Source organism: Elephas maximus, chromosome 10 (assembly GCF_024166365.1).
Source record: "Elephas maximus indicus isolate mEleMax1 chromosome 10, mEleMax1 primary haplotype, whole genome shotgun sequence".
NCBI lineage: Eukaryota > Metazoa > Chordata > Mammalia > Proboscidea > Elephantidae > Elephas > Elephas maximus.
In genome coordinates this window covers 101,587,419-101,611,923 of record NC_064828.1, presented here as the reverse complement: position 1 = coordinate 101,611,923, position 24,505 = coordinate 101,587,419, and the positions used below count along the sequence as shown (strand labels likewise).

The 24,505-nt window shown below is 39.2% G+C and overlaps 1 protein-coding gene across 1 annotated transcript in view; it reads left to right on the top strand.

Moving 5' to 3' along the window:
• Positions 1-21,906, top strand: part of GALC (galactosylceramidase) — a 76,854-nt gene extending 54,948 nt beyond the window's left edge. The window contains exons 14-17 of the mRNA XM_049898011.1: positions 857-1,037; positions 9,864-10,027; positions 12,000-12,076; positions 21,119-21,906. Of these exons, the coding sequence (XP_049753968.1) occupies positions 857-1,037; positions 9,864-10,027; positions 12,000-12,076; positions 21,119-21,265 (569 nt within the window). The 3' untranslated portion in view covers positions 21,266-21,906. The remainder of the gene's footprint in view (positions 1-856; positions 1,038-9,863; positions 10,028-11,999; positions 12,077-21,118) is intronic.
• Positions 21,907-24,505: the final 2,599 nt, after the last annotated feature.

Here is a 24,505-nt window from a genome sequence, read left to right as displayed (position 1 = left end):
AAGATATTATGATTAAAATTCTGTAACCTTCATCGTTGTAAGACTAAAATTTAATAAAACTAAAAAGGGATTGACAGGTAGCTTAGGCCCAAAACTTGTTTTTGCTTCATTTTAGAGGTAGAAAATATGTAAATTTCGCACTTGATATAGTAAGCCTTTTCTAATGCTTGGGTGCTGGCTCTGCCCAGTGATTTAGAAAGTGGTTTGACAGATAATAGAAATAATAAAACTGTCCTTTATTTAGCTCTTGCTAGATGCTGATGTGGAGCCCTGGTGGCGCAGTGGTTAAGAGCTCGGCTGTTAACCAAAGGTCGGCAGTTTGAATCCAGCAGCTGCTCCTTGGAAGCCCTATGGGGCAGCTCTGCTGTGTCCTATAGGGTCATTCTGAGTTGGAATTGACTCGACGGCAGCGGGTTTGGGTTTTGGTTTAGATGCTACTGTATATACATACTTTATATATGTTGTTCTATTTAATCCTCCTGTCCCTTTGCCCAGTTAGAAATGAGGAAACTTGAGACTTAGGGCAGTAAGTCAGTCAGTATTCTAAGACCGAATTAGAATTTGAACCCAGGTGTGCCCTACTCAAAACTCATCCTCTTTCTTCTTAACCACAAATGCATGGATTAAGTATTATGCAAAGCCTATATATCAGACTCGTCATGCGGGTATTTAATGATGATGATATAAAAGTCACTATGTATCTCTTTATTAGCTGTAAATCCTAAATTTTGACTGGTTGTAAGTGTTACTTTTTAAAACTTTTCAAAGGTGTTTCAAAATGTGCCATGAAGCATCAGAGAGGAGAGATTCTCTAAAGACTTGGTATTAAGTGGAAAATTTATTGTCTTCTGAACAGATTACCCACCTTTTAGTGAAGCTCCGAATTTTGCTGATCAGACGGGTGTATTTGAATACTTTATAAATAGGGATGACCCTGGAGAGCATCGCTTCACACTCCGTCAAGTTCTAAATCAACGACCCATCACTTGGGCTGCTGATGCATCCAACACCATCAGTATTATAGGAGATTATGAGTGGTATGTGAATTGATGTCTGGCAGAAATAACCTTGTCACGGTGTCCAGGGAATTCTGAAGTGACACATTTTCCACAGTTCTTCCTGTCCACGGACCTAATAGTGTGTAATAATTGTTGAATATCATGGTGACTGCGAAATAGCAAATTGCTTTTTTTGCTGCCTCAGCATCCTTCCCTCAGATATTCCCAGTTTAATAGTCGTTAATTATTGCAGAAGTAGGTTTTTTTTTTTAATATGAAAATTTAGGACTTTGGAACTCAATTATAACTTAATATTTCTAAATCGACCTTGTGATTTCTGTATTGTTTTTGTTTTACTGGAGACTTCATTTGCTGATCTGATGTTGCCACCTTCTGGGAAGTACTAGAATTACACTGTCTTAGCCTCCGTAGAAAACCCCTTTACCAGGTGACCCAACCCAGTGCTGTCTAGATGGCAATTGTAAAAAGCAAATCAGCTTCGAGTTGGCTAGTGAATTCAGCTCCTGTCTTTTCTTTAGGCACCTGGTATAGCGATAAGTTGTATTTCTTCTTCACTTAAAACTGAACAACCAAAACAATCTCCCCTTCCCTTTTAAGCCTATTATAGAATTCCTGTGTGCTGACTTTCTGTACCTGCTTTAGATGTTTCTTTTCTAGTTTTCCCTTTAAAAAGTATAATTCCACTGTGAAAAAACCCACAAGCCTTCCAGGTTTACTGATAGTAACTAGTAATGCTAAGCCTCCAAACAGCCATGTCTCTAGCTTAGAAGTCGGACAGGGAAGGGAGGATAATTCTGAGAAGAGCCTTGACTTGCTCATCTGTGGAATGCTGAAGGACATAGTTGTCTCTTCTTTATTGTCTTACTCTTCTTGTGAATCCTGACTCCAGGCCCAGGTTCTGATAGAAATCTTGAGAAGCTTTCAGTTATCTAGAGCTCTCTAAACCCTTACAGTGCCATGGAGAGTTACTGGGCAGAAGTGAAGAATTTTTGACTAATTTAGGATAATTAGGTCGGCTGTCTTTTTACACAATAAAAATGCTGCTTATTGCCATCATCTCTGAAATGAGCACTTTGCAGTATTTTCTGATTGTGGCAGTGGGGTCTGTGACTTTCTCATTTGTGACTAATGGTCTTATTGTAAGACAAGTGGCTGGGTTTAAGTATCCAAGGGATGGGCCCCATAATCTTGATCACAAGTTTGAAAGCCAGCCACTATAGGACATCTTTAACTTTTCTGTCACAGTCCCATGCCCCCATGCCTCCATGCCTCCATGCCCCCATGCCCCCATGCCCCCATGCCCCCATGCCCCCATGCCCCCATGCCCCCATGCCCCCATGCCCCCATGCCCCCATGTCCCCATGTCCCCATGCCCCCATGCCCCCATGCCCGCATGCCCCCATGACCCCATGCCCCTGGATACTACAGAGGACTCTAAACTTATACTCTCTTATTTTTGGTTGGAACGCCAGCAAAATTGAGAGCCTTCTTAATTGTAGTAGAGTTGAGATAGATAGAGTACCTTCCTAAGGTTAACCAGTACTCCTCACAAATTTTAAGATTTGCAGTAGTTAAATGAAAATATTCAGACCTAACCAGGATCTATTGCAGTGGGTCAGGAGGTAGGGAAGAGGGGGATGGGGAAGAGTGAGGGGAGAGAAAGAGAAAGAGGACACATTTGGAAAGAAAAGGAACCAGGGACTAGCCATTAGGCATGTGAGGGAAGGACTGCTAACTGAAAGGTTGGCAGTTGGAATCCACCAGCCGCTCTGCAGGAGAAAGGTGGCAGTCTCTTCCATAAAGATTACAGCCTTGGACTCCCTCTGGGGCAGTTCTACTCTGTCCTGTAGTGTTGATGTGAGTCAGAATCCACTCAACAGCAGTAGGTTCATAGTGCTACTATAGATAGTACACTAGAATTGTGTACTAGAATTGTGCTTTGCAGTAGAACTTCCTTGTTGTTAGTTGCTATCAAGTTGATCCCGACTCACGGTGTCCCCCTGTGTGCATGGTAGAACTGCTTCATGGGGTTTTCAAGACTATGACCTTTTGGAAGCAGATCGCCATGCCTTACTTCCAGGGTGCCTGGAACCTCCATCCTTTCAGTTAGTAGTTGTTGTGGATTGAATTGTGTCCTCCAAGAATCTGTATCAATTTGGCAAGGCCATGGTTCCCAGTATTGTGTGATTGTCCACCATTTTGTCATCTGATACAGTTTTCCTATGTGTTGTAAATCCTACCTCTATGATGTTAATGAGGTGCGATTAGTGGCAGTTATGTTAATGAGGCAAGACTCAATCTACAAGGTTAGATTGTGTTTTAAGTCAATCTCTTTTAAGATATAAAAGAGAGAAGTGGGCAGAGAGAGATGGGAACCTCATACCACAAAGAAACAAGAGCCAGGAGAATAGTGCGTCCTTTGGACCCAGGGTCCCTGCATTGAGAAGCTCTTAGTCCAGAGGAAGATTGATGGCAAGGACCTTCCTCTATAGCCATTAGAGAGAGAAAGCTTTCCCCGGGAGCTGGCACTGTGAATGTGGACTTCTAGCCTACTAGATTGTGAGAAAATAAATTTCTCTTTGTTAAAGCCATCCGCTTGTGGTATTTCTGTTAGAGCAGCACTAGATGACTAAGACAGTAGTCCAGCACTTAACCATTTGTACCCAGGGACTGTTTTCTCAGATTTAGTAAAGTACCAGCCCGGTAATTTGACTATAAGGGATAGACTTACCCAAGCTATGTAAAACTTTCCATCTTGTTAGTAAGCTTTGGCTGGGATTGTAAGGCAACCACAAAATTGGCTTTCACTGCATATATCTCAACTCTGCTTCCTTTTTATCAAATTTGCTTAATACATTGGCTGGTTTTTGTTCTCTCAGCACTACTGAGAGACTGTGGTTATGGACAAATAAACTGCACTTTTATTCTATTTCATTCATTATCTACAAAATTACCTAACAAGTTCTCTTGCAAGGATCATTTATTCTGAAATGTGATGTATAAAGAAGTATAAAGTTTGATTTTCTCTTGCTCCAACTCTAAATCAAGTAGTGGGATGGTGCTGACAGCATCTATCACACTGTTAACTTTCGGTGCACACGAGGAAGGAGGTAGGAGTGTGAGAACAGTGTGGATCAGAGCTGGTTTCATGCTGGTGGTATTCTGCAAAGGGAAAAGAATCCCTCTAACACTGGGACGCGGCAGAGAGACTCAACTTCAGCCGCTTAGCTTTTGATCTTCCTGTGAAGGCAGGTAGCCCAGCTCAGGTTATATGATTAAATGTGGATTTTCCCGATTGTGTACTTGTTTTAGATGTTTCTTTTTATATTTCTCTTTAAATAATATAATTCCGATGTGAAAAATTCACTGAGGAGAATAAACTCTGAGAAATGGAAAAGTCACATAATTCTAGAGCAGATTTCCTCTCCATTTCCAGATATATTTCTTGGCGGTTTTAGTTTTCCAATTCAGACAGGTTGCTTGCTTTATTACTTGGTTGCATACAAGCTTTCTTTTTTCTTCTCAGTTGCAAGTAGTCAGTGAGTAGGAAGTGAATTATTTTCAGAGATAACATTGGTTAAGGTTGTTATTGTTGTTGTTAGATGCCGCTGAGTTGGTTCTGACTCACAGGCACCCTCTGTACAACAGAACGAAACACTGCCCAGTCCTGTGCCATCCTCACAGTCTTGTTATGCTCGAAGCCATCGTCGCAGCCAGTGTGTCAGTCTGTCTTGTTGAGGGTCTTCCTCTTTTTGCTGACCCTGTGTTTTGCTGATCATGATGTCCTTCTCCAAGGACCGGTCCCTCCTGATAACATGTCCAAAGAATGTTAGACGAAGCCTTGCCATCCTTGCTTCCAAGGAGCATTCTGGCTGTACTGCTTCCAAGACGGATTTGTTTGTTCTTCTGGCAGTCCATGGTATAGTCAGTGTTCTTCGCCACCACCATACTTCAAAGTCGTCAATTCTTTTTCAGTCTTCCTTATTCATTTTCCAACTCTCACATGCATATGAGACGATTGAAAATACCATGGTTTGAGTCAGGTGCACCTTAGTCCTCAAGGTGATATCTTTGCTTTTTTTTTTTTTTTTAGCACTTTAAAGAGGTCTTTTGCAGCACAGTTGTCCAGTGCAGTGCGTTTTTTGATTTCTTAACTGCTGCTTCCATGGGTATTGATTGTGGATCCAAGTAAAATGAAGTTATTTACAGCTTCAGTATTTTCTCTATCATGATGTTGTTTATTGGTCCAGTTGTTAGGATTTTTGTTTTCTTTATGTTGAGGTGTAATCCATACTGAAGGCTGTAGTGTTTGATTTTCATCAGTAAGTGCTTCAAGTCCCCTTCACTTTCATTAAGGAAGGTTGTGTCATCTGCATAGGACAGGTTGTTGATCAGTCTTCCTCCAATCCCGATGCAGCATTCTTCTTCGTATAGTCCAGCTTCTTGAAATAATTTGCTCAGCATACAGATTGAATAAGTATGGTGAGAGGGCACAACCCTGATACATGCCTTTCCTAACTTTAAACCATGCAGTATCCCCTTGTTCTGTTCAAATGACTACCCCTTGGTCTATGTACAGGTTTGTCATGAGCACAATTAAGTGTTCCGGAATTCCCGTTCTTTGAACTGTTATCCATAATTTGTTATGATCCACACAGTCGAATGCCTTTCATAGTCAATAGAACCCAGGTAAACATCTTTCTGGTATTCTCTGCTTTCAGCCAAGATCCATCTGACATCAGCAGTGATATCCCTGGTTCCACGTCCTCCTCCGAATCTTGGTTGATTTCTGGTAGTTCTCTGTCAAAGTACTGCTATAAGTGTTGAATGATCTTCAGCAAAATTTTGCTTACATGTGATAATAATGATATTGTTCGATAATTTCTGTATCCTTTTGGATCACCTGTCTTTGGAATGGGCATATATATGAATCTCTTCCAGTAAGTTGGCCAGGTAGCTGTCCTCCAAATTTCTTGGCACAGACGAGTGAGAAACATCTTAATTGGTATTCCATCAATTGCTGGAGCCTTGTTTTTACCAATGCCTTCAGTGCAGCTTGGACGTCTTTCTTCAATACCATTGGTACTTGATAATATGCTACCTCCTGAAATAGTTGAACATTGACCAATTGTTTTTGGTACAGTGACTCTGTGTATTCTTCTTTTGTTGCTGACTGCGTCGTTGGATATTTTCCCTGTAGGATCCCTCAGTGTTGCAACTTGAGGCATGAATTTTTTTCTTCAGTTCTTCCAGCTTGAGAAATGCCAAGAGTGTTCTACACTTTTGGTTTTCTAACTCCAGGTCTTTACACATTTCATTATAATGCTTTGTCTTCTTGAGCTGCACTTTGAAACCTTCTGTTCAGCTCTTTTACTTCCTTATTCCTTCTGTCCTGGATTGAATTGTGTCTCCCCAAAATATGTGTCAACTTGGCTAGGCCATGATTCCCAGTACTGTGATTGTCCACCATTTTGTTATTTGATGTGATTTTCCTGTGGGTTGTAAATCCTATCTCTATGATGTTAATAAGGTGGGATTAGAGGCAGTTATGTTAATGATGCAGGACTCAGTCTACAAGATTAGATTGTATCTTAAGCGAATCTCTTTTGAAATATTAAAGAGGGAAGTGAACAGAGAGACATGGGGACCTCACACCACCAAGAAAGCAATGCTGGGGCCAGAGCGTGTCCTTTGGACCTGAGGTTCCTGCTGAGAAGCTCCTAGACCAGGGGAAGATTAGTAACAAGAACCTTCCCACAGAACCAACAGAGAGAGGAAGCCTCCCCCTGGAGATGGCACTCTAATTTGGAGTTCTAGCCTCCTAGACTGTGAGAGAATAAACTTATCTTTGTTAAAGCCATCCACTTGTGATATTTCTGTTATAGCAGCACTAGATCGCTAACACACCTTCCTTTCGCTTTAGCAATCTACCTTCAAGAGCAAGTTTCAGAGTCTCTTCTGGCATTCATTCTGGTCTTTTCTTTCTTTCTTTCCTGTCTTTTTAATGACCTCTTGCTTTCTTCATTTATGATGTTCTTAATGTCATTCCATAACTCACCCGGTCTTTGGTCATTAGTGTTCAATGCATCAAATCTATTCTTGAGATGGTCTCTAAATTCAGGTGGGATATACTCAGTGTTGTGCTTTGCTCTAATTTTCTTTAGCTTCTGCTTGAATTTGCATATGAGTAACTGATGGTCTGTTCTGTAGTTGGCCCCTGGCCTCGTTCTGACTGATGATATTGAGCTTCTCCATCATCTTTTTCCACAGATGTAGTTAATTTGATTCCTGTGTATCCCCTCTGGCAAGGTCTGCATGTATAGTTGCTGTTTATGTTGTTGAAAAAAGGTATTTGCAATAAAGACGTCGTTCGTCTTGCAAAATTCTACCATGTGACCTCTGGCAGTGTTTCTGTCACCAAGGCCATGTTTTCCAACTACTGATCCTTCTTTGTTTCCAGCTTTCGAATTCCAGTCACAAGTAATTTTCAATGCCTCTTGATTCCATGTTTGATCAATTTCAGACTGCATAAGCTTGTAAAAATCTTCAGTTTCTTCATCTTTGGCTTTAGTGGTTGGAGGGCAAATTTGACTAATAGTCTTATTAACCATTCTTCCTTGTAGGCATATGAATGTTTTCCTATCACTGAAAGCATTGTATTTCAGGATAGATCTTGAAATGTTCTTTTCGGTAGTGAATGTGACACCATTCCTCGTCATTTTGTCATTCCTTGCATAGTAGAGCATATGATTGTTCAATTTAAAATGGCTGTATGTCCATCTCAGCTCACTTGTGCCTAGGATATTGATGTTTATGTATTCATTTCATTTTTGACGATTTCCAGTTTTCTAGATTCGTATTTTGTACATTCCATTTCCAATTATTAATGGATATTTACAACTGTTTCTTCTCATTTTGAATCGTGTTGTATCAACAAATGAAGGTTCTGAAAGCTTTAAGGCCAGCTGTACTTTGAGGAGGCAGCTCTTGCTCACTTCTCTTTTGAGCGCCTTCCAACCTGAGAGGCTCATCTTCTGGCACTATATCAGACACTGTTCCACTTCTATTTTTAAGGTTTTCAGTGGCCAGTTTTTTCAGAGGTAGATGACCAGGTCCTTCTTCCTAGACCCTGCTGGTATTTGAAATACCAGTGGCGAAGCTTCCAGTGTCACAGCTACATGCAAACCACCACGGTATGACAAACTGACAGACACGTCGTGTTGTGGTTAGTTGGAGTAATCACCAAAGGGAAGTGCTGTATTTAGTAGCATTTTTAAAAGGCAGCTTGGAGGAGAGTTTATTGTAAAACCTGTAGGTGTTTCTGGCATCCAAATCTTTTCTCTTCTTTGGTGTACTCCTCAAGATTGGTGACCCTAGAACCGGGGTTTTACTGTCTCTGTATAAATCAGGATGTACTGCAGGCTGTTGTTTCTCCAAGTGGGATCCCTGGACTAGCAGTATCAGCATCGCCTGGGAACTTGTTGCCATCAATTCGATTCCGACTCATAGTGACCCTATAGGACAGAGTAGAACTGCTCCATAGGGTTTCCAAGGAGTGGCTGGTGAATTCCAACTGCTGACCTTTTGGTTAGCAGCGAAGCTTTTAACCACTGTGGTATGACTGAGTCCACCAGCCGCTCCTTGGAAACCCTGTGGGGCAGTTCTACTCTGTCCTATAGGGTCACTATGAGTCGGAATTGACTTGATCCCTGTGAGTTTTTTTTTTTTTGAGAACTTGTGAGATATGCAAATTCAAGAGTCTACCCCAGACCCTCTGTGTTATGTGGCTTCTGTAACAAGTGACCGCAAACTTGGTGTCATAAAACAACACACATTTAGTTGTTACAGTTCTGGAGTCTAGAAGTTCAATATCAGTTTTACTGAGCCTTGCCTCTTCCAGCTTCTGGTGGCTGCTAGCATTCCTTGGCTTGTGGCAGCATGTCTCTGCCTCCGTGGTCACATTGCCCTCTTCTCTTCTGTGTCTAATCTCTCTCTGCCTCTCTCTAAAGGATATGTATGATTACATTTAAGGCCTACTCAGATAATCCAGGATAATCTCCTCATCTCAAGATCCTAATCTTAATCACATCTGCGAGCCCCTTTTTGCTGTATGAGGTAATATTCACAGGTTCTAGGAATTAGGATATGGATTTCTTTGAGGGGACATTATTCAGCCTAAAACACCTGCTGGATCAAAAACTGTGGGTGTGGGGCCCAGCAATCGGAGTTTAATGAGCCCTCCAGGTGATTTCTATGCTGGTCAACTTTGAGAAACACTACTGAAGAGTCAACATAGAGTTGACTCTTTCTTTGCAGAGAGACACTTTTAGATCTTTCTTCTAGAATTTGAGTCTTATTAGGTTTAAATATAAAAATTAGCCCAAAGCAGTTTGTTCCCAGAGACTCCTAGCATTGTCTTCATTGCTTCTCTTTGCTGATGGGAATTTGATTAAGTTTTATTCAGAATTGTGTGGGAAGTTTTTTTACCTTTTATGTCCATAGTAAAAGTGGCTTGTTTTTGTATTATGTTCGTAGGATGAAAAGTTGTTTTATTATAAAGAGACAAGAAACATCCTCTTAAGAAACTTTAAACCATAAATATTATTTTCCAGAAGCCCTTTAAAAGAGATAATGAAATGACTTGATTTGAATCATGTTAGACTTTCTTTACAAAACTGTTATCGTGAAGATTCTTGAAGCCCATGCCCATTACAAGCGCAGATTTAGCAAATCTGATTCTACCCTAAATAGAAGTTTGGGAGCTTGTGGCTGTGAAATGCCATGTCCGTGCTAGATTAGGAATGCTGTAGTTAAAGAGTACTAATCACCAGTTTCATTCTGCAGGAGCAATCTGACTATAACATGTGATGTTTACATAGAGACCCCTGACAGGGGAGGTGTGTTCATCGCGGGAAGAGTAAATAAAGGTGGAATTTTGATTAGAAGTGCCAGAGGAGTTTTCTTCTGGATTTTTGCAGATGGAACCTACAGAGTTACAGGTGATATAGGTAAGTGACTTCTTTTATAGCACGTGACCCAAAAACATTTACCGGGGGCTTGCTGTCTGATCTGTTATTTTGAGCATCTGCTTGTAGCTTGTGGGAGCAACAAAAGAATTTGACCTTGGAGCACTTGGACATCTAATGAGGAAGGGATTCAACACATGCAAAGCAAATACCAAACAATTCAAGATTCCAGAGTTACTGAATTAGTACAGAGTAGAGCAGCTTAGTAAAAGCTAAAATAACTGAGCAAAACTTTTTAGGTTATTGTAGAGCTAGGTGGGTTATAAGGGTGGAATTTGCATACACTTTGGGGAGGTGGTGGTGGGGAGAAAATGCTAAGGAAACACCTTAAATAAAAGTAAGACTATAAGAATGTTTCTAGTGTGTTTATCGAAATACAGAGAGAATGACTGACCTGCTTAAAATGGAGAAATCCTATTTTCTAACTTAGTTAATAACTTGAAAACTGATAGAGTTGTCTTAGTCATCTTAACAGCCCTTGTCTTAGTTAAAACAGTTGCCACCCAATTGATTCTAATTCATGTGTCTCAGGTAGGATGTGTTTTATCCAGAATAGGTACTTAGAATACATATTCATGTTGAATTTTGTTCCACACTGCTTGTCTTAGGCTGGGTTCTCTAGAGAAGCAAAACCAGTAAAGTGTATAAATATATATATATATATAGAGAGAGAGAGAGAGAGAGAGATTTATATCAAAGAAATGGTTCATGTCATTGTAGAGGCTAGGATTTCTAAAGTCCATGGATTAGGATAGAGGCTTCTCCTGATTCATGTAGACGCAGGGGCTGGCTAACCCAAGATCAGCAGGTCTGAGAGCAGGGCTCTGCTCACAGGCTGTGAAGATCCACGAATCCCAAGATAGGCAGATAAGCTGATAGCTCAAGTCCCAAGAACTACAGGTCAGATGAACAAAAGGCAGCTGCAGGATCCAGAGCAAGCAAAAAGCCAGAATGTCTGCTTACATTTGGATGCAGGCCACACCCCCAAGGAAACTCCCCTTCAACTGATGGGCTACACACAGTGGATTCCATCATGGGGGCGATCACATATAAACACTGAGAGTCATGGCCCAGCCAAGTTGACACACTGTCTTAACCATCACACTGCTGCTTTGAAGATAAACCTTATTGGTGGTGACTTTTCTTGGTTCTCACTTTCTTGAATTTCCTCGTGCATTAATAATTTTATCTCTTCTACCGTTTACTGCTCATTGCCTCTTTCTGAGCGTAAAGAGGCTCTGTAAGTAACGGTTCCAGTGTATTAAAAAGGGAACAGGTAGTAAGGGCTTTAGAATAGGAGTTGCAAAATGATAGTATAACTGATCTGAAAGGTACCTCCCGATCTTTCCAAAGCAGAACAGACAGCCAGGGTTAATTGATTTATCTAAGGTAAAAAAAAAAAAAAAAAAATTTTATTGAAACTAATTAGTGGCAAAACTGGAACTAGGAATTTAAATCTGTATCTCCAGTCCCCATTGTTCCATATTTTAAACTGTATTTTATCTCATCCCGGTTTTCTCACAAGCATTCAAATGCAGTAAATACAAAAACGAAGTCACCATCTTCCCCTAATTCTCAGTTAGTGCCATTTCTGCATAACCAGTTACACTCGCTGGAAGTCTTACAGTAGACTTTGCCTACTCCTTCTTATCCTCTACGTTCGTTCCCATCAGGTATAAATATACATCGGAACTATAGGCTCTAAGGCATCATACTGTGGTTGGTTTGTGAGTTTACCTCACCCATTCTGTTATGAGCTCACCCATTGTATGTGGCTCAGAGTAGGATCTCAATACATGCTTGTTCAACATGCCTGGCAATAAAGAGACATGGTTCATTGTTAGGATGGACTTTACTACACACAGATGCCACCTGAGTGCTTCCCACTAGGTTATGTGATTCTGTGGTTAGCTTTTTAAAAAATCTCAATGAGGATAATCTTTTTGTTTTACAGCTGGATGGATCATTTATCACTTAGGACATGTTGATGTTACAGCAAAGAAATGGTATACACTTAGTTTAACTATTCAGGTAAGTCTCACTGGTCAGTTTGCCTGGAGGTAAAATGCTCTTTTCTTGTGCCTCATTAGCATTTTCTGTTATCAGCAGGGAGGGAGGAGAGTATAACAAGTAATGGAAAGAGGCAGGGAACCTACCATGGCACCAGCAGGCCACCCATCCCTAGGATGATAGTGTTGTCAGGGTTACCCACATGAGAACCATCGGTGGTTGGCTTTACCAGACAGAGCACTATTATTTTTAAATTCTAGTTTTTTAAACTGAGGAGTAATTGGTAGATAAAGTCAGTAATTGAACCATTTTTTCAAGCTTGCTTGAACTGAGACTATAATTGGAACTTAGAGGTATAAGCAAGTCATAAACAAAACAAAACAAAAAACCATTGCTGTTGAATTGATTCCGACTAATGGCAACCCTATAGGATGGCTACCAGTAGAACTATCCTATAGGATTTCCAAGGAACAGCTGGTGAATTTGAACTGCTGACCTTTTGGCTAGCAGTTGAGTGCTTAACCATTGTGCCACCAAGGCTCATTAGGGCAGTTTTAGGATTACAGAAGAATTAAACAGAAAGTGCTGAGAACTCCCATATATCCCCTCTCCCCACTCCCACACACAGTTTCTACTATTATCAACATCATGCATTAGTTTGGTGCATTTGTTACAATTGAACAAATATTGATACGATATTTTAAAAAATAATTTGAAGTGCATAGTTTACATTCGGGTTTACACTTTGTCACGTACAGTTCTGTGAGTTTTGACAAATGTGTAATGCCATGTATCCACCATTACAGTGTTCTGCAGAGTATCTTCACTGGCCTTAAATTACCCTGTACTTTACCTATTCATTCTTCCCACCCTCCCCCAAACCACTGATCAGCCATGGCAACCACTGATATTACTTCTCTGTAGTTTTGCCTTTTCTAGAACGTCATATTGTTGGAAACAACTATATTTTTTTATAGTTTTGCCTTTTCTAGAATGTCGTATTGTTGGAATCAGATAGTATGTAGCTTTTCCAACCAGCTTCTTTCACTTAAAAGAAAAAAAAAAAAAAGACCAAACCCATTGCCATCAAGTCGATTCTGACTCATAGTGAACCTATAGGACAGAGTAGAAGTGCCCCATAGGGTTTCCAAGAAGCGCCTGGTGGATTTGAACTGCAGACCTTTTGGTTAGTAGCCAAACTCTTAACCACTAAGCCACCAGGGTTTCCTCTTTGACTTAGCAATATGCATTTAAGGTTTCTCCATATCTTTTTGTGGCTTGATAGCTCATTTTATTTATTGCTGAATAATGTTCCATTGTATGCATGTACCATGGTTTGTTTCTTGAAGAACATCTTGGTTGTTTTCAGTTTTTGGCAATTATGTGTAAAACTACTATAAACATTCGTGTGCAGGTTTTTACATGGACATAATATGTCTTTCAACTCATTTGGGTGAATACTCAGGAGCACGATTGCTGGGTCAAGTATAAGACTATAGCTTTGTACAAATTATTTATTTATTTAAAATCTTGACAGAGATTGCAGTGGAAGACAATGTTGTTTATTTTTTATTGTGATGAAAATACACACAACAAAACATTCACCAATTCAGCAGTTTCTACGTGTTTAATTTAGTGACATTGATTATATTCTTCATGTTGTACAACTATTATCATTATCCTTTTCCAGATTATTCCACCACCATTAACGTAAAGTCAGTGCTCCCTCAGCAAAACTTTCTCTTTTCCCCTCCCTCCCATCCCTGGTAAGCACTAATGATCTTTTGTTTTTATATGTTTTCTTATTTCAGGTAAGTGAGGTCATATAGTATTTGTTTTTTTGTGACTGACCGTTTTCATTCAGCATAATGTTTTCAAGGTGCGTCCATATTGTGGCATGCATCAGGACTTGGTTTCTCTTTATGGCTTGAGTACTATTCCACTGTATGTGTATACCATATTTTGTTTAGCCATTTATTTGTTGATGGGCATTTTGTTTTTTTCTACCTTTTGGCTTTGTGGAAAGTGCAGCAGTGAACATTGATGTACAGATTTCTGTTTGTGTTCCTGCTTTCACTTCTGGCTATATACCTGGGATTGGAATTGCTGGATCATATGGTAGTTCTGGAAACCCTGGTGGCGTAGTGGTGAAGTGCTACGGCTGCTAACTAAGAGGTCGGCAGTTCAAGTCCGCCAGGTGCTCCTTGGAAACTCTATGGGGCAGTTCTACTCTGTCCTATAGGGTCGCTATGAGTCGGAATCAACTCGACGGCAGTGGGTAGTGGTGTGGTAGTTGTATGTTCAACTTTCTGAGGAACTGCCAAACTGTTTTCCATGGTAGCTGTACGATTTTACATTCGTACGAGCACTGGACAAAGGTTCCAGTGTCTTCACAACTTGGCCAACATCTGTTGTTTTCATTTTTTTTTGATCATTGCCATTCTAATGAGCGTGAGGTGGTGTCTCCTGCTCTGCTGCTAACCAAGGCCTCAGCAGTTTGAGTCCACCAGCTGCTCCTTGGAAACCCTATGGGGCAGTTCTGCTTTGTCCTGTAGGGTCGCTATGAGTTGGAATCGACTTGAAGGCAATAAGTTTGGTTTGGATTTTTGGTAATGGCTAATGACTTTGAGCATCTTTTCGTGTGCTTGTTGGCCATTTGAATATTCTCTGGTAAAATGTCCAAATCCTTTGCCTATTTTTTAATTGAGTTGTTTGTCTTTTTATTGTTAAGTTGTGAAAGTTTTTTTTTTTTTGTATATTTTGGATAATTTTGGTTCCCAGAAATTTTTACCGATTTGTAGTCTTTACATTTTTTTGATAAAGTCCTTTGACGAACAAATTTATTTATCTATTCTTTTGTTGACTATTGCAGAGATTTTTGTTTAGCTTATGTTTTTTTTTTTTTACAATAATAATAGCTCACAATTGTTGAGCTACATATTTTTATTGTGCTTTAGGTGAAAGTTTACAGAGCAAATTAGTTTCTCCTTAAACAATTAATACACAGATTGTTTTGTGACATTGGTTGCCAACACTCTCCGCTTCTCCACCCTGGGTTTCCCATTTCCATTTATCCAGTTTTCCTGCCCCTTCTTGCCTTCTTGTCTTTTTTTTTTTTTGCTGGTATGTCTATTTAGTCTTGTATACATAATCGAACTATGAAACATGTTCCTCATATTTGTTATTGTTTGTTTTATGGTACTGTCTAATCTTTGGCTGAAGGGTGAACTTAAGGAGAAACTTCAGTACTGATTTAAAAGGGTGTCTGGGGGCCATACTCTAGGGGTTTCTCCAGTCTCTGTCAGACTAGTTAAGTCTGGTCATTTTTTTGTGAATTTGAATTTGGTCTACATTTTTTTTCCCCTCTGACCAGGACTCTCTATTGTGATCCCTGTGGGAGCAGTTGGTGGTGGTAGCCAGGCACCATCTAGTTGTTCTGGGCTCAGTGTGGTGGAAGCTGTGGTAGTTGTGGTCCATTAGTCCTTTGGACTAATCTTTCCCTTGTGTCTTTGGTTTTCTTCATCCTCTTTTGCTCCAGATGGCGGGGGGACCAGTATTTTAGATGGCCCTCAGAGGCTTTTAAGACCGTACTACTCCCCACAGTCAACTGTAGAACACTTTCTTTATAAACTATTTTATGCCCTATGAGAGCTAGATGTCCTATGAGACTGTGGTCCCCAGCCCTCAGCCTAGTAACTTGGTCCCACAGGGAGTTTGGATGTATCTGTGAAGCTTCTATGACTTTGCCTTGGTCAAGTTGTGCTGACTTCCTCAGCATTGTGTACTGTCTCACCCTTCACCAGAGTTACCATTTATCTATTGTTTAGTTAGTGCTTTCCTTCCCCTCCCTCCCCACCCCTCCTCTCTCTTGTAATCATGTTTCTTTCTGTGTATAAACCTTTTCTCCAGTTTTTATAATAGTGGTCTCATACAATCTTTGTCCTTTTGTGATTGACTAATTTCTCTCAACAAAATGCCCTCAGATTCATCCATGTGTGTGAGGTGTTTCACAGATTCTTCATTGTTCTTTATCATTGCATAGTACTTCATTGTGTGTATGTACTGTAGTTTGTTTATCTGTTGATAGGCACATAGGTTGTTTCCATCTTTTTGCTATTGTGAATAATGCTGCAATGTATATGGGTGTGCATATGTTTATTCATGTGACTCCTCTTATTTCTCTGGGATATTTTCCTAGGAGTGGGATTGCTGGATCATATGGTAGTTCTGTTTCTAGTTTTTAAAGGAATAGCTGTATTGTTTTCCAAAATGGTTGTACCATTCTGCATTCCCACCAGCAGTGCATAAGAGTTCCAGTCTCTTGCAGCTTCTCTAACATTTGTCATTTTCTGTTTTTTTGATTAGTGCCAGTAATGTCAGGGTGAGATGGTATCTCATTGTAGTTTTGTTTCTCTAATGGTTAATGATCATGAACATTTCCTCGTGTGTCTGTTAGCTGCCTGAATGTCGTCTTTGGTGAAATGTCTGTTCATTTCCTTTGCCCATTTTTAATTGGATTATTTGTCTTTTTGTTGTAGAGGTGTTGGATTTTCTTATAGATTTTAGGGATTAGACCTTTGTTGGATATGTCATAGCCAAAATTTTTTTCGCAATCTGTAGGTTATCTTTTTACTTTTTTGGTGAAGTCTTTTGATGAGCATAATTGTTCAGTTTTTAGAAGATTTCAGTTATCTAGTTTATCTTCTGGTGTTTGTGTATTGTTAGTTATGGTTTGTACCCTATTTATGCCATGTAGCAGGGTCCCTAGCATTGACCCTATTTTTTCTGCCATGACCTTTATAGCTTTTGGTTTTATATTTAGGCCTTTGATCCGTTTTGAATTAGTTTTTGTGTATGGTGTGAGGTATGGGTCCTGTTTCATTGTTTTACAAGTGGACATCAGTTTTGCCAGCACCATTTGTTAAAAAGACTGTCTTTTCCCCATTTAGGAGCCCTGGTGTCACAGTGGTTAAAGGAATCAACTGCTAACCAAAAGGCCAGTGGTTTGAAACCACTAGTGGCTCCCTGGCAGAAGGATGTGGCAATCTGTTTCCATAGAGATTTGCATCCTCAGAAACCACTTGAAGGCAATGGGTTTTGGTGGGTTTTCCCCATTTAATGGAATTTGGGCCTTTGTCCAAAGATCAGGTGACTGTAGGTGGATGGATTTACATCTGGGTTCTCGATTCTGTTGCGTTGGTTAATGTGTCTGTCTTTGTGCCAGTACCAGGCTCTTTTGACTTCTGTAGCTGAATAGTGAGGTTAGACAGTGTGAAGCCTCATATTTTGTTCTTCTTCTTCAATAATACTTCATTTATCCAGGGTCTCTTTCCTTTCTATATAAAGTTAATGACTAGTTTTCCCATCTTGTTAAAGGATGCCATTTTTATTTGGATAGGGATTGTATTGTATTTGTAGATTGCTTTTTTTTTTTTGGGTAGGATTGACATTTTTACAGTGTTGAGTCTACCTATCCATGAACATGGTATGTTTTTCCATTTGTGTAGGCCTCCTTTGGTTTCTTGCAATAGCATTTTGTATTTTTCTTTGCATAGGTCTTTTACGTCCCTGCTTAGATTTATTCCTAAGTATTTTGTTTTTTTAGGGGCTATTATAAATGGTATTGCTTTCCTGATGTCTTTTTTAGGTTCTTTTCATTGGTATAAATTTAATTTTGATGGTTGAAAGTAATTTGGTTTTCAACTATTAGTGCAGTTTTTAAAATTTTTTTACTACTGCAAAATAATTTTAGGGTTTGGTTCCCAGGAATATTTTTTGTCAGAGAAGATACCAAATTGATTGTAATATAACATGAATTTAAAAAATATTTTTTAGAGTTGCTGCTTGATCATGCATTATAGATGGTGCTTATGGTAGATGCAGCATATGGAAATTCTCCTGTAAAATATAATTCTCTTAAAACAGCCCTACCATGATTTTGTTTAGGTTGAGGTAGAGATTAAAAATGGAATTCAGATAACTTTTTGAACTTAGGTCTCTCTTCTGCCAGCCAACCACCAAAATGACAATATAGGTAGTCCTCGACTTAGGATGGGGTTCCTTTCTGATGACTGACTACTCTGTTGCAAGTCAAATATGTCATTTTTTTTTTTTTTCTTTTTAGCTTTCATTATTATTGCTTTTTATTATCAGTATCTTTGTAAATCCGATCTTCGTCTTTGAGGGTTGGAAACATTACCTCTAAGAATGATAATATCAGCAAATTATGCGCTACAACACTGTATGTAGTACATATCACTGATGATAAGATGTACCCCCCCCCCAAAAAAAAAAACCCTGGTCGAAAGTGTGGTTCATTGTAACTAGAATACCTTGTAAGGCGGGGACTACCTGAACTGATTTTTCAGAGATTAACAATGTGTCTTGAAGATCTTTCCATGTCAGTAGGAATGGTTTCACCTCATTCTTTGAAACTGCTTTATAGCATTCCATGGTTTGGGTGTGATGGACATTACTTTGTCCCCAACCAGTTTTTCCCATTTATAGTGAACTGAGGCAGTAAGGGCTGGTTTTACTTGTACATGTATGGGGTGAATATGTGCTGTTGTTTGTTTAGGCAGATACTTAGAAGTGAAATTGGGTTGTAAATTTTAACAAATGCTGCCTTATTGCTAGCTAGACTGTACCAATTTTTACAGCTGTTATAGGAGTATTTGATATTATCAATTTTAAAGGTATTTTTTATACTAATTTATAGTCTTTGTATTTCCTTGATAATTAGGAAGGTTGTACATCTTATTATATGTATTGGTTATTTGTATTTTTTCTTTTCTGATGTTGCATATTCACATAACTTGCTCATTTTTCCATTGTATTGTTTGGCCTTTTCCAATAGATTTATATAAAATTATTATATTTATATTCTGGTGGTGGCTCTTATTTGTTATATATGTCACAAATATTTTCTCCCAGTCTGTCATGTGTATTTTAATTTTGGTTGTGGTATCTTTTGATGAATAGAAATTTAAAACTGGTACTGTCAAATATTTTCCCCTTTTATTTTTATTGCTTTTGTGTTTTGAGAAGTCCTTTCCCTTTCTCAAAGCTAGAAACTTTTTTTTTCCTAAAACTAGACAAAATTTGGGATTCTTTTTTTATATGTAAGTCTTTAATTGGCCTGGAATTTATTTGTGAAATATAAGAGGAGATACTCAGTATAATTTTTTTTTTTAAACAAATGGATAGCCATCACCATTTATTGCATAGTCTGTCCTTTTGTCCATGATTTAAAAGGCCCCTTTTTTTGATCTAACAAATCATCACATTGCATAGGGCTTTTTTTTCTGGACTTCTTTTTGTTCTTTATATTGCTCTGTTTGTGGTTGAGCTAATATCATACTTTAAATTGCATTAAAAAAAACTAATTAGCTTTTTTAAAATCTTTAATTATGTGATTTAATCCCAGTCTTAGCTGCTATAACAGAAATACCACAAATGATGACTGTAACAAACAGGAATTTATTTTCTTACAGTTAGGAGACTAGAAGTCCGAATTCAGGGTGCTGGCACTAGGGGAAGGCTTTCTTTCTGTCAGCTCTGGAGGAAGGCCCTTTTCATCAATCTTCCCCAGCTGAGGAGCTTCTCAGTGCAGGAACCCTGGGTTCAAAGGACTTGCTATTCTCCTGGCCCTTGTTTCTTGGTGATATGAGACCTTCCTGTTTCTCTGCTTGCTTTTCTCTTTTATATCTCAAGAGATTGATTTAAGACACAACCTGATCTTGTAGATTGAGCCCTGCCTCATTAACATAACTGCCTCTAGGCCTGCCTCATTAACATTATAGAGGCAGGATTTACAACATGTAGGAAAATCACATCAGATGACAAAATGGTGGACATTCATAATACTGGGAATCATGGCCTAGCCAAATTGAGAGATATTTTGGGGGGACATAATTCAGTCCATGACAGGTGACTTGAATTCAAGTCCTAGCTCTGCTGTTAAATCCGTGACTTGAGTTTTAATATTGGTATACCTTAGTGTCTCCATCCACAAAATAAAACAACTAAGTTAAGGCCTTTGCATAGAATTCTAAGAAAAAACATTTTAGTTTGATTCTTGACCTAGTGCTTTGGATCTTCAGCTCTTTACTCTTAGATTAAACCCAGTGCCGTTGAGTCAATTCCGACTCATAGCGACACTAGAGAACAGAGTAGAACTGCCCCCATAGAGTTTCCAAGGAGTGCCTGACAGATTTGACCTGCTGACCTTTTGGTTAGCAGCCGTATTAGCTAGTTTAAAATGGTTGGCTATAATTGATATGCGGTGGCTATCTACTCATAAATTGCCATAATAATCATACGAAGAGCTATTACTTCTTGTTCCCTGTGTGCCAGGCACTATGTTTAGTAGGAATGGCAATGCTCTGAAGAAACTATTATTTTTGTCTTTCTCTCTCAGTGAAAGAAGCCCTTTCTTGTGGACACTTCCTTTCTATCCCAGTCATCAGTTTAACTGATGGTTACTATTTTTCTAACTCAAGGTTAGGTGCTTCTGACATATAATAAGGCTTCGAAGTGCTCATCTGTACACAGGGACAGGACAGTGAAACTGTGGTTAATTAATTCTCATCTGGCTGAGCTAACGTTCCTTAGTGAGGACCTTAAATAAACAATGGGGTCTAGGCAGACCTTTTAGCTCCAGCACAATTGAGTCTGAAGAGCTGGTGGCAGGTAACTACAACACGTGGAAGTGGACTACTTATCAGTAAGAAATGCTTTTTATTTTAGTAGGCTTTTGTCTAAAACTTTATAATAATGTTATGAAAAGTTTTGCATTCGTTGATTTTAGGACATTTTAGTGGAGCAAAGGAAATACTGAAATACTCCTTTTACGTTGGAAACTATTTAAAGAGGTGCATAAGAATTTCATTTGAGAAAATGTTTTCTGTATTTCAAGCTTTTGCTACAACTTGTGGAATTGCATTTTGTCTTGAGTAAGAAGACATTTTCTTCATTAAGTAGATATGCTATATGTTATTAAGAAATAGATTTCAGAAGGTCATTTTCATATGTTTTCAAGGGATGTGTCTCTTTCCATTCCAGGGTAATTTCTGCTCTGGCACGTTGAATGGTAAACCTCTCTGGACAGATGTCCGTGTGAATTTCCCAAAGAATGGCTGGGCTGCAATTGGCACTTACTCCTTTGAATTTGCACAATTTGACAACTTTCAAGTGGAAGCCCAAAACTAATTCTTACTCAGCATCACAGAACACTCTGGATTTTCTTTTTTTTCCTGCTTTTCAGAGCCAGTTCGTGTTTTGATGGACCAAGATGTGAGCCTTTTGGAAGCTAAAGAGAATGAAGAGTAAATAGGGAGAAAAGTGTATTTTTTCTTAAACCTCTGGAAGATTTTGCTAGAACTAATTCCAAGGGGAGACTAGGCAACTCTTGAGCACTGCCTGATGTGTCCTCTAAAATTCGGACGATGTGTCGGGCCTATCCTGTGGAGTGGTCTAGGTGGTTCAGACCTTGAAGCCTTGGTCTTAATGTTGAGGTAGCTCTCTTCATCTTACTTGCAAGTGATCATGCAGATGTTGATAACTTGATCATCACCAGGACGTTTGTATGAATGCCGAGTGCTGACCACGTGTCTCAGTGAGCTGACGTGCTTGTCCTGATGCTACCATAAGAAGCTGAAGAACACTGGATGTGGTTTTTCCTGAAAACCACTGCTACATATTATCCTTTTACTCTAAAAAGCATTTTTTTTTTCCGTTTTAAGATGATGCTTCTGAATTGCAAGATGTGATGAGCGGGATGGTTTGAAAAATCCCTCACTAATCAGATACCTCTAGAGCTATTTCTGCAGTAATAAATATTAGCAGATTAATTTGGTCATCTGTATTCTGTAATTCTTTTGGATCTAACTTTTAGTCTTGTAATTCTTCTAATCTGTGAATGTTTTCCCAGATGGCTAGAAAAAGAAAGAAAACCCAGTATAGCCAATGCTATATCTGAGTCTGTAGACAAAGTTGTAGCAATTTTCGTGTGTCTCATTTCTTTGTGCCTTTTGTGGTCTGTCTTCCCATGAGCCACTGGTGGCAGATTAAAACCACCAATCAGTTCTTTTTATCTCTTTGTGTGTGGAAGAGGAGAACATTAGCCTTTTGCTAGCTCATAGTTTGGGTCACTGCTAATGTTTTGTGTGGTTAAAAACAAAACCAAACCAGTGCTGTCAAGTCGATTCCGACTCATAGCGACCCTATAGGACAGAGTAGAACCGCCCCATAGAGTTTCCAAGGAGCTCCTGGTGGATTCGAACTGCTGACCCTTTGGTTTACAGACGTAGCACTTAACCACTACGCCACCAAGGTTTCCTTTGTGTGGTTAAAAAAAAAAAAACCAAATCCAGTGCAATTTTTTTTTTCCCCTTAAGTACAAATCTGTTTATACTTAAATACAGGTTTTTCATGCCGTGTGTTTCTCATTGCAGTAGAATTTACATTAGCATTGGTGCACCTCTTATAAACAACTCATTCATGTGGATAAAGGAAATTCCGGAATGTTTAAAAACTTCAGTGAACTAATTCTACTATTTTGCATGTAGGCTATACACCACACACACACACACACACACATACCCCTACCCACCCACCCACCCTGGTGGTGTAGTGGTTGGACCTTGGCTGCTAACTAAAAAGTCGGCAGTTAAAGGCCACTAGCCACTCCTCGGAAAACTCTATGGGGCAGTTCTCCGTCCTAGAGGGTCACTTGCATGTGAAAGCTGGACAATGAATAAGGAAGACCGAAGAAGAATTGATGCCTTTGAATTGTGGTGTTGGCGAAGAATATTGAATATACCGTGGACTGCCAGAAGAACAAATAAATCTGTCTTGGAAGAAGTACAACCAGAATGCTCCTTGGAAGCAAGGATGGCGAGACTGCATCTTACATACTTTGGGCATGTTGTCAGGAGGGATCAGTCTCTGAAGAAGGACATTATGCTTGGCAAAGTACAGGGTCAGTGGAAAAGAGGAAGATCCTCCATGAGGTGGATTGACACAGTGACTGCAACAATGGGGTCAGGCATAACAACGATTGTAAGGATGGTGCAGGACCGGGCAGTGTTTCGTTCTGTTGTGCATAGGGTTGCTATGAGTCGGAACCGACTCAACAGCACCTAACAACAACAGAGGGTTACTGTGAGTTGAAACTGACTCGACAGCACCTAACAACAACAATGTAGGTGAAGCTGACACGAAATTTTGAATTGCTGTTGAAGATCAGAAGCTAATTATAAGAATAAATCAAATTATGGAGAACAAACTAAGTTAAAACTTGGGTCTCTGCATATTTTTTAAAATATTAACTTTACTGTGGTATAATTAACATACAATAAAGCGCTTCACTTGAAATGTGCAGTTCAGTGAGTTTTGATAAATGGGTGTACCCGTGTAACCAACCCTCCAGCCAAGATATGGGGCAGTTCCATCACCCCAGAAATTTCTCTCATAAACCTGTGCAGTCAGTCCTCCCTCCCTCCCACACTCCCTATCTTAGGTGCTGTCAATCAGATTTTTATCACGATAGTTTAGATTGCTTTGTTTCAAACATCATTAAAAGTGGTATCATACATTATGTACTCTTTTGTGAATAGTTTCTGTCATTTGGCACAATGCTTCTGAGATTTGTCCATGTTGTGGCGTCTGTCAGTAGATGACTCCTTATTGCTAAAGAGTATTCCATTGTATGACTGTACCACAGTTTGTCTCCTCTCCCTTCCCAGCCTTCCGTATTAAAAATAATGCTGCTATGAACATTTGTATGCAAGTCTTTGTGTGGGCATATATTTTTATTTCTTCAATGTAAATACGGAAGAGGAAAATTTCTGGGTCTTATGGTAAGTGTACCTTTATATGTAAGAAGCTGCCAAACTCTTTTACAAATGATTTTATAAATTTAATTTACATTCCCACTAGGAATGTTTGAGAGTTCCAGTTGTTCCACATTCTTATTAATACATCATATTATCATTCTTTCTAATTTTAACCATTCTTATTGGTGTGTACTAGAAAATAAATTTCTCTTTGTTAAAGCCTTTCATTTGTGGCATTTCTGTTACGGTAGCACTAGATAACTAAGACATATTTAATGAGACGATTATAAAATTTTTCTCTGTTCTGTTAATGTGGCGAGTCACATTGTTTTCAGATATTGAACCAACTTTCCATCCTTGAAATATATCATGACCAAGTGGAATTTATTACTGAGCTTATATATTGGTGGATTCGATTTGCCAATGTTTGATTAAAGGTTTTCATTTTTTTATTCCTACAGAATGTTGGACTGTAGTTTTCTTGTACTGTCTTTGTTTCGGGTATCAGAGTGATGTTCACAGGATAGGACCATCACAGGATGTGTGTATATACACATACATATTCTGCCGGTTCTGTTGCTCTAGTGGAACCCTGATGTGTATGTATGTATGT